We start from the raw sequence: 15,993 nt of genomic DNA, 5'->3' as shown, positions 1-15,993 counted from the left end.
GTTTTGAAACCAAACAATTATTATATTAAAGCAAATTATATGATCTCAGCTGCTAGTTGTGATGCAGTGGAGAGTAATGTTAAATGCTGGTTAGAATAACTCTAACAGGCAAACAAGTCACAGTTGCACAATAATATTTTACCCATGTCTGAAGAAATATCATAACAAACTAAAGTACTGTTTTCTGGTAATATTCTGTAACTAAAAGCAAAGTTAAGAACAGATTATCTTTTATATTTATAAAGGAAGTTCTGCCCAAAGACTGAGAATAAAATCTGAATTGTTATGCAATTACTCTTGTATTTTCTGGACTACTGCTCTGTTATCAAGTCTTAGAACAGGAATTCCCATCTGAATCTACTTCTTTCATTTTACATAGTAGACTACACTTTTATTCTAGAAATAAGTTATAATAATGAAATAAGTTATAATAATTTAACAAAAATTTCCATTGGAAACCATTTCTTTCATTTTACATGTTATACTTGTTTCAGAACTGTGAAGTAAGTTATAACTGCTAGAGAATAATTCTATACTAGGTCTACAAAATATGACAAATTGCTAAACATTACTGATCACATACATTACAAAGAATTTTTCAGTGTAAAGTGAGCTTATATTTGCTAGAAGTACTCTAACAAATTATGCAGATGACTTTATCAATCAAGTGAGTAATGGTGCTTACATGCATGGGCAGCGTGACATGTCTGTAACTGATTTCACATCTACCAGCAATATCTTTGGCAACTTCTTGATAAACAGAATAGAGCTCTCCTTGAAAGTGAACACTTTTTATCCGATCTGAAAAACAAAAGAAAGATTAGTTGTATCAGTGCGTCATTCCAATAGCAGATTGGAGACACATGGTGTCGTGTAGAGGCTCCTGAGAAAAGCTAGCCCACATGTGCTAGTAACAAGGGCTCCACAATAAATGCACCACTTTTGGCAGTGGTGGGGCTGAGGATGGTAGTTATGTGCCACTGAAACTAGTTGTGTGAGACAATAAAGTCATTCTCAAGATATAGCTGTGGTGGTACTTTTTCTCATAGTTATTAGTCTCTTGGCTGTTGCAAACAAGTTAAACCTTGTCAAAAATTATGAATACACCATTGCTGGATGTGTGTATGCACATGTATATCAGTTAGTTCTGATGAAGGGCATTGTCCTAAATCTTAGCTATCTTTTTAATCTAGCTTATGTGTCAGTTGATATATCAAAACATATACAGTGAATATAATAGAGGGAAACATTCCACGTGGGAAAAATATATCTAAAAACAAAGATGATGAGACTTACCAAACAAAAGTGCTGGCAGGTCGATAGACACACAAACAAAGACAAACATACACACAAAATTCTAGCTTTCGCAACCAACGGTTGCGTCATCAGGAAAGAGGGAAGGAGAGGGAAAGACGAAAGGATGTGGGTTTTAAGGGAGAGGGTAAGGAGTCATTCCAATCCCGGGAGCGGAAAGACTTACCTTAGGGGGAAAAAAGGACGGGTATACACTCGCACACACACACATATCCATCCGCACATACACAGACACAAGCAGACATTTGTAAAGGCAAAGAGTTTGGGCAGAGATGTCAGTCGAGGGCTGGAGGGGTGAGGGGTGAGGAAAGTGGTGTCTGGCATCATTTTCATTCTCCGCTCTCTTGCCATTAGTGGGTCGGAAAGGGGAGGGGAATTGGAAGATTGAGGAAAATGGTGTTTGGCACATTGACTCACCATTCTCCTGTCGTGTTCAGTCATTATTATAACAATGAAAATGATCAATTATTGATGAAATTATTTAATAGGATAGATAAAAAATCTACTCACTAAGCAGCAGCAGAACACACACATAAAAGATGGTTGTATTTGGTAAGCTTTTGGAGCCAGTGGGCCCTAATTCAGGCAGAAGGGTTGAAGGGGAAGGAAGAGGGGTGAAGGAAAGAAAAGGACTGGTCAGGGGAGACACAATATGGGACGAGAAGGAAAGACTCTTTCCTTCTCATCCTGCACAATAAGTCTCCCCTGACTCGCAGTTCTAGGTGACTTTCCCAAAATCTACGCCTTTTCCTAGTCATCTCCAGTCTTCCTTCACCCTTCTTCCTTCCCCTTCAACCATTCTGCCTGAAAGAGGAGCCACTGGCTCTGAAAGCTTGCCAATTACAAATGGCTTTTATGTTGTGTTCCGCTATCGCTTGGTGAGTAGATTTTTTTATCTATCCTATTAAATAATTCAGTCATTGTTATGTTTTTCTCAGGAGCTCATCACATGTACACAGTTGAAATGTTTTTAAAAAGCATCAATTCGCTGAATACAATGAACAGAGCTCTCACATAAGTATTGCTATTATGCATGGTGAAAATGTCCCTGATAAGAAGATTTTCTTGCAGTAGGTCAAGAATTTCTGAAAAAGGAATTCAACACTGGAGAAAAAAAAAATTGTCTTGCCAACCTACAAGTGCTCACACTGGGAATACTGAAGCTATAAGAAATTCTGTTTTGCAGTCCACAAAATATTTTGCAAGGAAGCATGCACCAACTGTTGAGCTTCCTTGGGAGAGTGTATGATGTCCAAGAATTTAAATCAGCAGGTTTTGTATGCTGTCAGCAGTCACATGAGAATACCCTGCAAGACGTCCCAGAAGATGCTGTGCTTTTGTGTAGTAACTTAAATGGTTGTCTAAACAACTGACATTCCTGTATTGGTCAGATTATAACCCCAAAATTCTGCACAAAAGGCTACTGCACTCTACTAATCTGACTGTGTTTTATGCAGTTTACAGAGATGGAATTATTGGTCAGTATTTTTTTTAGAAGAGGAGCATGTAACTGTCATGGTCACATCCCAACATTATGCTGTCATGCTTTGAATTTCTCATCGATTCAACCTCAGAATTTAGGAGTGGGTAACCATGATGCTTAATTCAAACATCTATGAATAAACCAAGTTTTTCTCTGCAATCCTTTTTCTTATATTATCCTTCCAAATGTGGAAAATTTTCTGTGTTACTAGCAAAAAATCGCTACCAGTAACTCTACTTTTACTGGTACATGAAAAACAAATTCTGTATTCATGATAGGCTGAAACTGAATGTTAGACTAGGGCTTACATTCAAACAACTACAAATCATGAGCAGTGATTTACCAACTGAGTAATCATGTTTACTTTCCAGTCCCACTCACAACTGACATCTGTCATTATAACAGTATGAATATGTTCAGGTCTTTTCTAGAGAACTGTCAACAAGTTGTGTGCATTGGTAGGGAGAAATCAAATTTGGTTAATGTCAGGTACGGAGTGCCTCAAGGGTCGGTGCTTGGACCTTTAGTGTTTATACTAATGATTAATGACCTGCCCTTATTCATAAATTCTCACACAATATTGTATGCCGATGACACAACTTTTCTACATAAAAGCTCTGATCTAGGTACAGTGAAAACACTGACCGAAAATACCCTTGCTCAGTCCTCATTATGGTTCAAAGCTAATGGCTTCTTACTAAATGAAAACAAAACCCAGACACTTTAATTTAGCCTCAAAAAGATTCCTAATCACCAAGAATTAGAAACTGTTAATTTTTAGTGTTACTATTGACAATAAATTTACATGGGAATCACACATTAAAAATATATTGGCTAGGCTTTCAAGAACTATTTACCTAATTAGAAATTTAAAAAGACATGTTCCCAATGACTATGTGAGATCAGCATAATTTGCCTTCTTCCAAAGCATAATCTCTTATGAAATCTTACTGTGGGGTAGTAGCTGTCATGTAAATGACATTTTTCTTTTACAGAAGAAAGTAATAAGAATAATAATGGATTCTGATAAAACAGAACATTGTAAACCTATGTTTATTAAATTGCAGTGCCTTACAGTAGTAAACTTATTCATCTACAATGTTTTATTGTACATAGCCATAATACTAGAACCAGAACATCTGTAGACATGCCATATCTTAGATTTTCAAAGTCGCAGAACTCCTACCTAGTTCTTGGACTAAGGACGTTTAATAGACTAAGTGCTGACTTTAAAGAACTGCCTGTAAATATTTTTGAAGCTAAATTATACAAGCTACTAGTGAACAATCTGTTTTACACCACTGATGAATTTTTTGAAGATGAAAATTCTGTATTCTAACGTGTACCTATTTTATGTAAACCAATTTACATTGATATAGTAGTTTATGTAGAAATATATGCTCTTGACTTTGTCTATTGCTGTAATCAGCCAAATGACAATAAAATTATTATTATTATTTCTTTCCTTTCTCAGACGTTATGTCTGGTTAAAAATGGAAAATGACGCAGACCTTGATCAAGCGTGACTTCCTTTTAACTGTACAGTATATGTTACATTGCATTTAGGAACTTTTGGGTAATTGAACATGTATCAATAATTACAGATTTCTGTAGTTGTATATATACGTTTGGATGTAGCTGCATTGTGTTGATGTACTGGTGGATATTGTGTGGCATGCCTCCTGTAGTTGATAGTATAATTGGTATAATGTCAACATTATCCTGATGCCACATGTCCTTGACTTCCTCAGCCAGTTGGATGTATTTTTCAATTTTTTCTCCTGTTTTCTTCTGTATATTTGTTGTATTGGGTATATATATTTCGATTAGTTGTGTTAATTTCTTCTTTTTATTGGTGAGTATGATGTCAGGTTTGTTATGTGGTGTTGTTTTATTTGTTATAATGGCTCTGTTCCAGTATAATTTGTATTCATCATTCTCCAGTACATTTTGTGGTGCATACTTGTATGTGGGAACGTGTTGTTTTATTAGTTTATGTTGTATGGCAAGTTGTTGATGTATTATTTTTGCTACATTGTCATGTCTTCTGGGGAATTCTGTATTTGCTTGTATTGTACATCTGCTTGTGATGTGGTCTACTGTTTCTATTTGTTGTTTGCAAAGTCTGCATTTATCTGTTGTGGTATTGGGATCTTTAATAATATGCTTTCTGTAATATCTGGTGTTTATTGTTTGATCCTGTATTGCAATCATGAATCCTTCTGTCTCACTGTATATATTGCTTTTTCTTAGCCATGTGTTGGATGCGTCTTGATCGATGTGTGGCTGTGTTAGATGATACGGGTGCTTGCCATGTAGTGTTTTCTTTTTCCAATTTACTTTCTTCATATCTGTTGATGTTATGTGATCTAAAGGGTTGTAGAAGTGGTTATGAAATTGTAGTGGTGTAGCTGATGTATTTATATGAGAGATTGCTTTGTGTATTTTGCTAGTTTCTGCTCGATCTATAAAGAATTTTCTTAAATTGTCTACCTGTCCATAATGTAGTTATAATACAGGGAAACATTCCACGTAGGAAAAATATATCTAAAAACAAAGATGATGTGGCTTACCAAATGAAAGTGCTGGCAGGTCGACAGACACACAAACAAACACAAACATACACACAAAATTCAAGCTTTCGCAACAAACTGTTGCCTCATCATATGTGTGGATGGATATGTGTGTGTGTGCGAGCGTATACCCATCCTTTTTTCCCCCTAAGGTAAGTCTTTCCGCTCCCGGGATTGGAATGACTCCTTACCCTCTCCCTTAAAACCCACATCCTTTCGTCTTTCCCTCTCCTTCCCTCCTTCCTGATGAGGCAACAGTTTGTTGTGAAAGCTTGAATTTTGTGTGTATGTTTGTGTGTCTGTCGACCTGCCAGCACTTTCATTTGGTAAGTCACATCATCTTTGTTTTTAGATATGTCCATAATGTAGGATTTTTATGTCGATAAATCCCCTTCCTCCTTCCTTTCTGCTTAATGTGAGTCTTTCTGTTGCTGAATGTATGTGATGTATTCTATATTTGTGGCATTGTGATTGTGTAAGTGTATTGAGTGCTTCTAGGTCTGTGTTACTCCATTTCACTACTCCAAATGAGTAGGTCAATATTGGTATAGCATAAGTATTTATAGCTTTTGTCTTGTTTCTTGCTGTCAATTCTGTTTTCAGTATTTTTGTTAGTTCTTGTCTACATTTTTCTTTTAGTTCTTCTTTAATATTTATATTGTATATTCCTATTTTTTGTCTGTATCCTAGATATTTATAGGCATCTGTTTTTTCCATTGCTTCTATGCAGTCGCTGTGGTTATCCAATATGTAATCTTCTTGTTTAGTGTGTTTTCCCTTGACTATGCTATTTTTCTTACATTTGTCTGTTCCAAAAGCCATATTTATATCATTGCTGAATACTTCTGGTATCTTTAGTAATTGGTTGAGTTGTTGATTTGTTGCTGCCAGTAGTTTTAGATCATCCATGTATAGCAAATGTGTGATTTTGTGTTGGTATGTTCCAGTAATATTGTATCCATAATTTGTATTGTTTAGCATGTTGGTTAGTGGGTTCAGAGCAAGGCAGAACCAGAAAGGACTTAATGAGTCTCCTTGGTATATTCCACACTTAATCTGTATTGGCTGTGATGTGATATTATTTGAATTTGTTTGGATATTACGTGTGGTCTTCCAATTTTTCATTACTATGTCTATGAACTGTATTAATTTAGGATCTACTTTGTATATTTCCAATATCTGTAGTAACTATGAGTGGGGTACACTATCAAAAGCTTTTTGGTAATCAATGTATGCGTAGTGTGGCGACCTTTGTTTTGTTTTAGCTTGATATGTCACCTCTGCATCTATTATCAGTTGCTCTTTACATCCTCATGCTCCTTTGCAACAGCCTTTTTGTTCTTCATTTATAATTTTGTTCTGTGTTGTATGTGTCATTAATTTCTGTGTAATGACTGAAGTTAATATTTTGTATATTGTTGGTAGGCATGTTATGGGGCGATATTTAGCTGGGTTTGCTTGATCTTTAGGTTTCAGATAAGTTATTCCATGTGTGAGTGTATGAGGGAATGTGTATGGGTCTGCAATGTAACTGTTAAATAATTTAGTTAGATGTGAATGTGTTGAGGTGAATATCTTCAGCCAGAAATTTGCTAATTTATCTTTTCCAGGGGCTTTCCAATTGTGCGTAGAATTAATTGCTCGGGTGACTTCATGTTGCAAAATTATCACTTCAGGCATTTGTGGTATCATCTTGTATGTGTCTGTTTCTGCTTGTGTCCACCGTGCATGTCTGTTATGTTGTACCGGGTTTGACCATATGTTGCTCCAGAAGTGTTCCATGTCTGTTATGTTTGGTGGATTATTATTATTATCATTATTATTATTATTATTATCTATCTCTTACCACTCCAAACTAGAATATCATGATAGCTGAATTAAAAGAACATTGCTGTTGGAAAAGAGTAATCTAGATCTGAGTTATTGGGGCACACAGTTCCAACCAATCATGAATATTCAGCACAGTAAACAATTATCTCTAAATAAAAGCTTTTAGATGATATCTTTGTAGTATTGTATTGCAGTAAAACTAGAGAAGTCATTAAGGAACAAAACTACTTTAGGAAATAACAGACTGTGACTCTAGGTAAGAAAAGAGCAGTGAGCTGTAAACAGATTATCAAGAATGGAAATGAAAATCACTTAATTTTTCTTGAATTACTTAACTCTTTATGATTTAGGACCACACTTTTTGCATCTATGATATACTATAGAAGTAGAATGGTTCAAGAATAAGATCTTGAATGTTATGTGAATTACCAGACATGTCCATGTAGACAGCCACTGAACTGCTGTTGAGAATCTCATCTGATGCTGATCTTCCCACATACTGCCTTGTTTCCAAGTCTTTGCTGAAAGTTGGGGAAAAATATAACACTGCAATAGCTGACCCATCTCTCACTAGCTGCAAAGCACTGTCAAGGTCCCGGTAATATTTCTGTATGTCAAAAGACCAAAAACAGTTAATTATTATTTGTAATGAACCAATTTGATTCATACAAATTTTCAGTATAGTCAAAGTATGATGTACAAATTACACAAATCATAATGTGATACAACAAATACCAGTTTGAAAAAAGTAAGGAACCATTTGGTTTGACGTGCCACTATTTGAAACATTTTGCTTCATTTCTTTTAATTAGTTACTGAAGGAAAAGAATGTCAGCAGACCCTGTTGATAGAACAGCAGAGCTAATATTGTCAGCTGAAGAGAAAGTAATAAATAATGGACATCCAAGATCACACAACTTGGGGGGGGGATAAAGATGTTCATTGTGAGAAATAAATGGCACAGAATTAGAATATTGTAAGCCAATGTAATGAGAGTAATGTTTATTTGCATGAAATTAAAATAGATACATTAGTTTGTAAAATGTAGACATCCCTGACTGTTATCTTCTTTCTTCTTTAGTGTATCTATCTTGTGACAGGTTTCAACTCTAGGCTCTCTGTCTTGTCCTGTTCTGAGAATTTTCTTCATTTGTTTGTATGTTTGTCCTCTTCTAATGTCATCCATCATTCCATTTCTCTTACTATCTCTTCCCCTCATCACTTCCTCTTTTCCCTCACAATTCTTTGTTGCAGACAATCCCTGTGCATTGTATGTCCCACCCAAGGTTTTTCCCCTTTCTGATTACTTCCAATAATCTTCTTTCATTTTCTTCATTATTTCTTGTTTCTTAAGTCTGTCAGTCCATTTCACCTTAAGCATTCTTATCCACAGCACATTTCAAAACTTTCTAAATATATTTCTTCTCCTTTTTAACTGTCCATTATTCACTGTTGTATAACATTACACACCAGTCATAACAGTTAGCAGATCTTTTCCTCAGCTCCACTGGAATTCTTCTAGATGTTAGTAACTGCTTCACTTTTTCAAATGCTGTTTTTTTTTCATGTATATCCTCCTTCTTATTTCTTATAAACAGTTTGTATTCCCAGTCATTAAACATTCTAGGCACAGAAAGGATTTTACTTGTTCTATTTTTATCTAGGAATATGTTACCTCTTCCCTACTCTCATCACTTATTCCTTTTCTATGTTTATCTTCATTCCATACTCCTTTCCTCTTCTTGGAATACTTTTCAACATCTTCTGTAGCTCCTCTTATCATTCCACAAGCACAGCTTGATCAACTGCACACTGTATGGTCTTTGTACTCTCTCCTTCATTTACAGTGTCTCTTGCAACCTCTGTGATCTTACCTGTAAGTTCTTCTCCACACATACTCAAGAACTTCAGTGACAGTGAACACTCATGCCTTATAACCCCTTCAATGCTCAGCTCTTCTGTCACTTTTTGGCTTGTATACGTTTCCTTTATTAACCTTTTATTTTTCCAGTATATTCACACATCTTTTGAAATTCCCAGCAGTGTACTCCAGTTGACTCTTATCAAAAGTCTTCTCCCAGTTGATAAAACAAATGTACACTTCCTTGTTCATTTCTGTCATTCTTTCTCCAATCATCCTCATGCAACCTACAGCATGAAACTTCCTGCCATATTAAAACAATGTGCTGGACTGAGACTTGAACTCAGGATCTTTGCCTTTGGAGACAAGTACTCCACTAACTGAGCTACCCAAGCATGACACACAACCCATCCTCACAGCTTTACTTCCACCAGTACCTCATCTCCTACCTTCCAAGGCAAAGGTCCCGAGTTCAAGTCTTGGTTTTGGTACACAATTTTAATTTGACAGGAAGTTTCATATCAGTGCATACTATGGTGTACAGTGAAAATTTCATTCTGGAAATATCCCCCAGGATGTGGCTAAGCCATGTCTCTGCAATATCCTTTCTTCTAGAAGTGCTAGTCTCACAAATTTCACAGGAACTTCTATGAAGTTTGGAAGGTAGGAGATAAGGTACTGGCGGAAGTAAAGCTGTGGGGATGGGTTGTGAGTCATTCTTGGGTAGCTCAGTTGGTAGAGCAGTTGCCTGCTTAAGGCAAAGGTCCTGAGTTTGTCTCAGTCTGGCACACAGTTTTAATCTGCCAGGAAGTTTCATATCAGCGCTGCTGAGTGAGAATTCCATTCTGGAACCTATAGCATCCCTTGTTGCTTTACCCTTTCTGAATCCATACTAGTCTTACCTAGTATTTTCCTCAGTTTTATTTTCAATTCTCCTTAGCATTGCTCTCATCATTACACTTTCTAAGTAAAGGTGTTAGAATGGTCTTAAGAAAATCTTGAGGCAAAATTCCTGTGTCATAAATTCTGTTTACTATCAGTCAGTCAGTCTGGCTATTGAATATGGATCTAAGACTTTCATTGCCTCAGATGGTATTCTTTTCCTGGACCTCCTGAACTGCTTTCTCCAATTCCCTTTTTGTTATCTTAGGACCTTGGTCTTCTTCATTTTGTTCCCCTTCGTCTTCCAAAAGCTCACAGCCTTTGCACCGTGTAAGTATTCCATATGATCCATACACACGTCCTTCTCCTCTTCTGTACATACTGTCTTCTTCCCATGTTTATTAAACACTCCTTGTTTGCATATTTTCCTTACTTCTCTGCTTGTTAAGAATGTCACTGTTTTATACATTTCTTCCAATTTTCCTTTTTTCCAATTCTTCTCTTTCCCCAGACTGTTTCCACAGCCAATCCTCTGTAGCCTTAACTTTCATAGTTCATTGTTCAGTTTTACGTACTGCCTTCTGCCAAGTTATCATTTTTTCTTTTGCTGCATTCATCCATTTCATCCAAAACACTTCTTGTTATCCACTCTTTTTTAATTCTTGTTCTGTTCACTTCTCCAATTTCTATCTTAAATCCTTCCAACATTGTGTGTATAATGGTATTACACTTTTCAGTGGCTTCTGCACTTCCCCTTATGCCTTCTAATTTTATTTTCAACATAGTGACTGTACTCTTTCTCAAAGTTCTCATTTTTCCATTTCTCAACATCCCATTTCATCATCTGATGCCGTTTCTTAATATGCTTTAATCTTGTCCTAATATCTGTTGTGAAAAAATTATAATCTACATCAGCATCTGCACATGGAAAGGCTTTACCCAGCTTCATTCAGTTTCTGAATCTCTTATTGGTTATAACAAAGTCTATTTGATGTCTAGCAATATCACCTGGAACTTTCCATGGGTATAATCTTCTTTGATGGTGCTTAAACCAACTATTCACACATAAAAGAGGAATCAAATGCTCAAAACTTGTAAATAAAAACTATATTCAGATAGTACATGAACTACAGTGCCAATGAAGGTTTTAATTACATGTTTCTCTCACAAGCCTTCTTGTGTCTGCATCTAATTCAGTTCACAGGGTGTCCACTTTAAGAAAAATATCTCTTCTATTCAAGTAATGTGTCACAGGATTTAGATACATCTTCTTGTATTAATGCTGATGCCAGCATGCATTTTAATGAAAGTAATGATGTTTTCCAAACAGCCTAAGTTAAGTTATCCAGAAACTTACATGAGACAACACGACAGAGAAGAAAGAAATAGAATATGTACCAAAAATAAATTTCTTGGCATGACATTGATTATCAGTTAAAGTGGGATGAATATACCAGCAAGATAGTAGGAATTTTGTCAGAATGCTTTGATATTAGAATTTTAATCCCAGCATGTAGCAATACCTGCCTCTGATCGTCATATTTTTCACACATTCATTTAATGCGAAGCTATGGCATTTTTGTTTTGGGAACAAATCCTCAGATTATAAGTAATACACACACACACACACACACACACACACACACACACACACACACAAGTGCTAATCTGTTTAAGATTCTTCGCATCCTGACTTCTTCCTTTTAGTTACATTTCCAAAGCAGCATGTTGTTAGAAAACACATTAAAGCATATACTATATACAGCTCTGTTTACAACCATAATACTAGAATTAGACAAGCTATTCACATTCCAAGAATAAACATGATTGAAAGCTTGAAGAATATGTCCTACCAAAGGATAAAACTCTATGTACAACAATTTGCCACAGTACTTTCAATATACATCACTTGTACCAGAAATTTTGTGTTAATCAAATTTCAATTGAGAAGGAATCATATATTGTCTGTCCAACTAATAATTGTTTTTATGGTAACTTACGCAATGTAAATTTATGCTCATTTCTATGCACATACCTTTCAAACTACTGTGATGGGCATAGTGGAGGGTACTTAGCATTATGCTGCATGTTAAGAGTTTCTTCCTGCTCTGTTCTCATATTAAGTGCAGGAATAATGAGTGCTTAAATGCCTCTGCGTATGTTTTAATTGTGTAATTTTAGCCTTTATGGTTCCTTTGATAGCGGCACATAGGTGACTGTAGTATATCATAGATTTTTCACTTAATACTTTGCAAGTTGGTATCTGTGGGATAATTATTCTACATATTCTTTATATTCACTGTTTAGATAATTTTCAGAATGTTCAAAGTGCTAAGAAATTATACGATATTCATTGGTCAGTGTGGCTTACAGAAATACTAGAAAGTATTTATTCTATGCTTATATCTGAATAAGAACTAAGGCAAATATAATGTTGGTTTGCAATTCTTTCAAATCATACTGACAATTTTCATAACTGATGCTACTGCAAAATCAAATTACTAATGTCTTATGATAATTAGCAGGATCACTTTTACTACTACTTAACAAATGTGTGTTTCTCCATGTGACTGATTTGAAACAGGTAGAACAAACAGAGATAAGGTGAAAATTTATATGCAGAGAGAACATTAACATTTTCCATTTTCCAGAGCAGACAGCATACCCATGTGTGTCAAATAGGTGTGGATTATTTGTCATTGTTAGACCTGTTTGTTGTTACTATAGTAATTACAACAGTATAACTACAGAGTTAACAATTATTTTTAGATTAACTTAGGACTTACTTTTGTTGCAAGAGTGTTGTCAATTCTCTGTACAAACAGACAGCTGATATGAGATAATTCACAAATATAATCATCATTCATATGAGCTGTCCAAGGTTCCATTTTTTCACAGCTCGTTAAATTACCAAGTTCCTCATTCACTACAACCACTGTTAAACCTTTTGGATCTCTCCCCACGGCTAAGAAGAAGAGTGAAATCTGCAAGACTGGAAATACCACAATAAACAGCACCCACCTGAAAAAAAGATAACCCAATTAACTCTGAATTTATACCACGAAAGCCAGTTTTCAAATCCAGTTCTAGCCTCCATATTACCTTCATGTGTCTCTTCTCTTGTTCTTTATGGGTATTACATCGTGTTATACTAAAATATGATTTAAGCAGTGAAAACTTCTACTCATTAAATGTATGACCATTCTTTTCTTTATATAACATTATTTAAACACAACTGCAGTAGCAACCTCCATGTCATGTAAGGGATAGGGAGGGGGGGAAACAACACTGTTTTCCTCCTGTTAGTATTAAACTGCTGGAAACAGAATAGTTTTGGCTTTTCCCTAAATTAGTGCTATGTGAGTTACACTGCATTGGTTTGTTCAGTGTTTTGTGTGATATCTACGATGAGCACTCTATTGTCTCATATGATTTATCTAACAACAAATTACTCTCAGATTCAGACTGAGACATACAAACAATGTCTTTCAGTTCTATTATTTAACTTGAGGATATGCTGGACAAGGTGATGAGAATGTAATCTTTCATTAATTCACTGTGTTCTACAGGTCCTATCATGAAGTAGATTTTACAATCATGTGGAATGAATTAAGACATACATTAATAAAGAGAAGCAACTGTTTGTAGCTGATTTGGTTCACCATATTAATACCTAGATACCACAAAAGTTATGTTTACTGTTTGAAATACAAATTCTAAAAAATCTTGGTTGTAACAAGAAGCTGTTTAATATTACATGACTATAACAAGCTTTAAGAATAGGTTTTGTTTATAGAGAAGAATGTTACTTGTAACACTGTCTGTAGGCACATTAAAACTTTGAATGTAGAAAACCATTTAATGTTTACAATAGCTAACTAATAAAATAAAAGTTATAAGAACTAATTCCTTTGTGATGAGTCTGTTGTATTAAATTTTTCTTGCCACACATGTTATGTTAATACTCTATTAAAAACCAAGGATTTGACAATATCCACTATTGCTTTCATCAACATCAATTGTCAAAGCAGTATCAGAATCACAGTCCTAGGTGTTTACAATATTCCATGTGGATGTGGAAGTGGCTATGTGAGACAGTCAATTCAAAGTGTTTCCCAGCATTATATTGAACTTAAGCAGCACATCAAGTACAGGTTAGGACTATGATGGATATTTGTAATTGCTAAAATAAATTTCTTGATTAATTTGACTTGAGTTTAGCTTTGTATTCAACTGATCTCCAAGGAATGAACATACAGTGTTTCAGTTACTATACAGCCATTAATGGATATCTGCTGCTGATGAACACAGTCTTACAAATAAATACAAGATCTTGTTTGAGCAGACACAGATTCTAGACCATGCTTCCAACCACTAATGGTCAGTCATCAAAGAAACTGTGGAAATTAGAATATATACTAACAACTTTAATGGAGATGCAGATGATGCATTCAGCATTGTATGGAAACAGGTACTTGAAACCAGGGACTGCACAGAAGTGTGACCCCATATTACACATTGTGATGAAAAGAAAGACACAGTGAGTGACATTTAATTGTTGGTACCAGGATAATCTCTGGTTGCACTGGCCATTACTACGTGATTTACATTTGTGTTATTCTATAATCTCTTTAATAATCAATCATTGCCCTGATGAAGGCTATGGTGCACATTGTTAAAAGTTCAGATTTTCAGAAATAATCATAATAAGAATAGTGCTTGATTTTATTTTGAATTTACAGATATTTCCAATTTGTTGCTTTATGCTTGCTTCTAACATCTTAAAAACTTCCAAACTGAAATAAAAAAAACTACACTTTGAATCTTAGACAAAGAGGCAAAATTTACATGAAAACTGTTGGCCTTGAATTGTGCCAGTGTAAATCACAATTCATTTAAACAGACTTTTTGTTATTACCAATGGAAGAAATAAAGGTGAACACTCAGTACAAAGAGCCACCATTAAAGAGTTAACATCCTGTGCAATGAGTATACAAAATCATACTATTTCAACTGATATCCGCAAAATGTGTGGTTATTCACTTTACACTCAGTTCCTCTTGCATAACATTGCTACTTTGTTCAAGAAGATAAATCCACGAGACAATGGAATGTACAATTGCACAGAATAAAGTAGGGAACATATTTTCAGGTTAGGACTATGATGGATATTTGTAATTGCTAAAATAAATTTCTTGATTAATTTGACTTGAGTTTAGCTTTGTATTCAACTGATCTCCAAGGAATGAACATACAGTGTTTCAGTTACTATACAGCCATTAATGGATATTTCTGGTAGCAGCAGAAAAGTAAATTCCAGTTAACACTATGTTCATATACAGGGTGCCCCAGAAATGTTGTAATAAATTTCAAGGTGTTTTAGAGGGTGTCTTAAGGAACATATTGAGGATCAGAACCAGTGCTACCAAGGCAACAGAACATTGAATTCATGGGAGACAAGGTCTGTCTATGCACTATCTAGCTTCATCTTATCAACTGGTGATTATGACAATCACTGATATAACAAACAACATTTTGAGACATTTTGCCTACTGTCCAACAGCATACAAAATCATATTTGCTGCCAAAGGGGTGACCTAACGGCACATGCCACTGCCTGTAACTTCAACACTCTGTAGTGTCATTGAATGACATTACCGGGAACTCCTCAAAGTTAGCCAAATTTCTGGGATATACTGTAGAACAGGAACAAAATGAATGAATGAATGATTTAGTTAATCATACTATGAAGTCCACCCTGATTTTCCATTGTTTGATTTAGTTACTTAAGTAGTCAAACATTTTATGTAGATGAGAAATGGGAGTGGACCCAGTATCAGGCCATGTGATACTGCATATTTTATGTTTCCAAATTCTGAGTTTAATTTCACTCATTTGGTACAGATTGTTAGTGATTACTGGCCAGTTCTGTTACAATGGTAAAACTGCTTCTATGCATGAGGAAAATGGAATCAATCAATTTGTTTTATGAAGTAAGAAACTGCATAAATCTTTTTTACCAATATATTACTGCTGTAGTACTATTAAAA

At 35.2% G+C, this 15,993-nt stretch overlaps 1 protein-coding gene across 3 annotated transcripts in view; it reads right to left on the bottom strand.

Moving 5' to 3' along the window:
* LOC124606911 (ABC transporter G family member 23-like) overlaps positions 1-15,993 on the bottom strand; it is a 506,422-nt gene that overhangs the window by 32,466 nt on the left and 457,963 nt on the right. For all 3 annotated transcript variants that reach the window (XM_047139013.1, XM_047139016.1, XM_047139015.1), the window contains exons 12-14: positions 12,730-12,964; positions 7,630-7,807; positions 686-801 (exon numbers count right to left, since the gene is read on the bottom strand). In XM_047139013.1, the coding sequence (XP_046994969.1) occupies positions 686-801; positions 7,630-7,807; positions 12,730-12,964 (529 nt within the window). The remainder of the gene's footprint in view (positions 1-685; positions 802-7,629; positions 7,808-12,729; positions 12,965-15,993) is intronic.

This window comes from Schistocerca americana, chromosome 3 (genome assembly GCF_021461395.2).
Source record: "Schistocerca americana isolate TAMUIC-IGC-003095 chromosome 3, iqSchAmer2.1, whole genome shotgun sequence".
NCBI lineage: Eukaryota > Metazoa > Arthropoda > Insecta > Orthoptera > Acrididae > Schistocerca > Schistocerca americana.
Note: the sequence above shows the minus strand (reverse complement) of the source record. Positions and strands in the feature narration are given on the sequence as shown.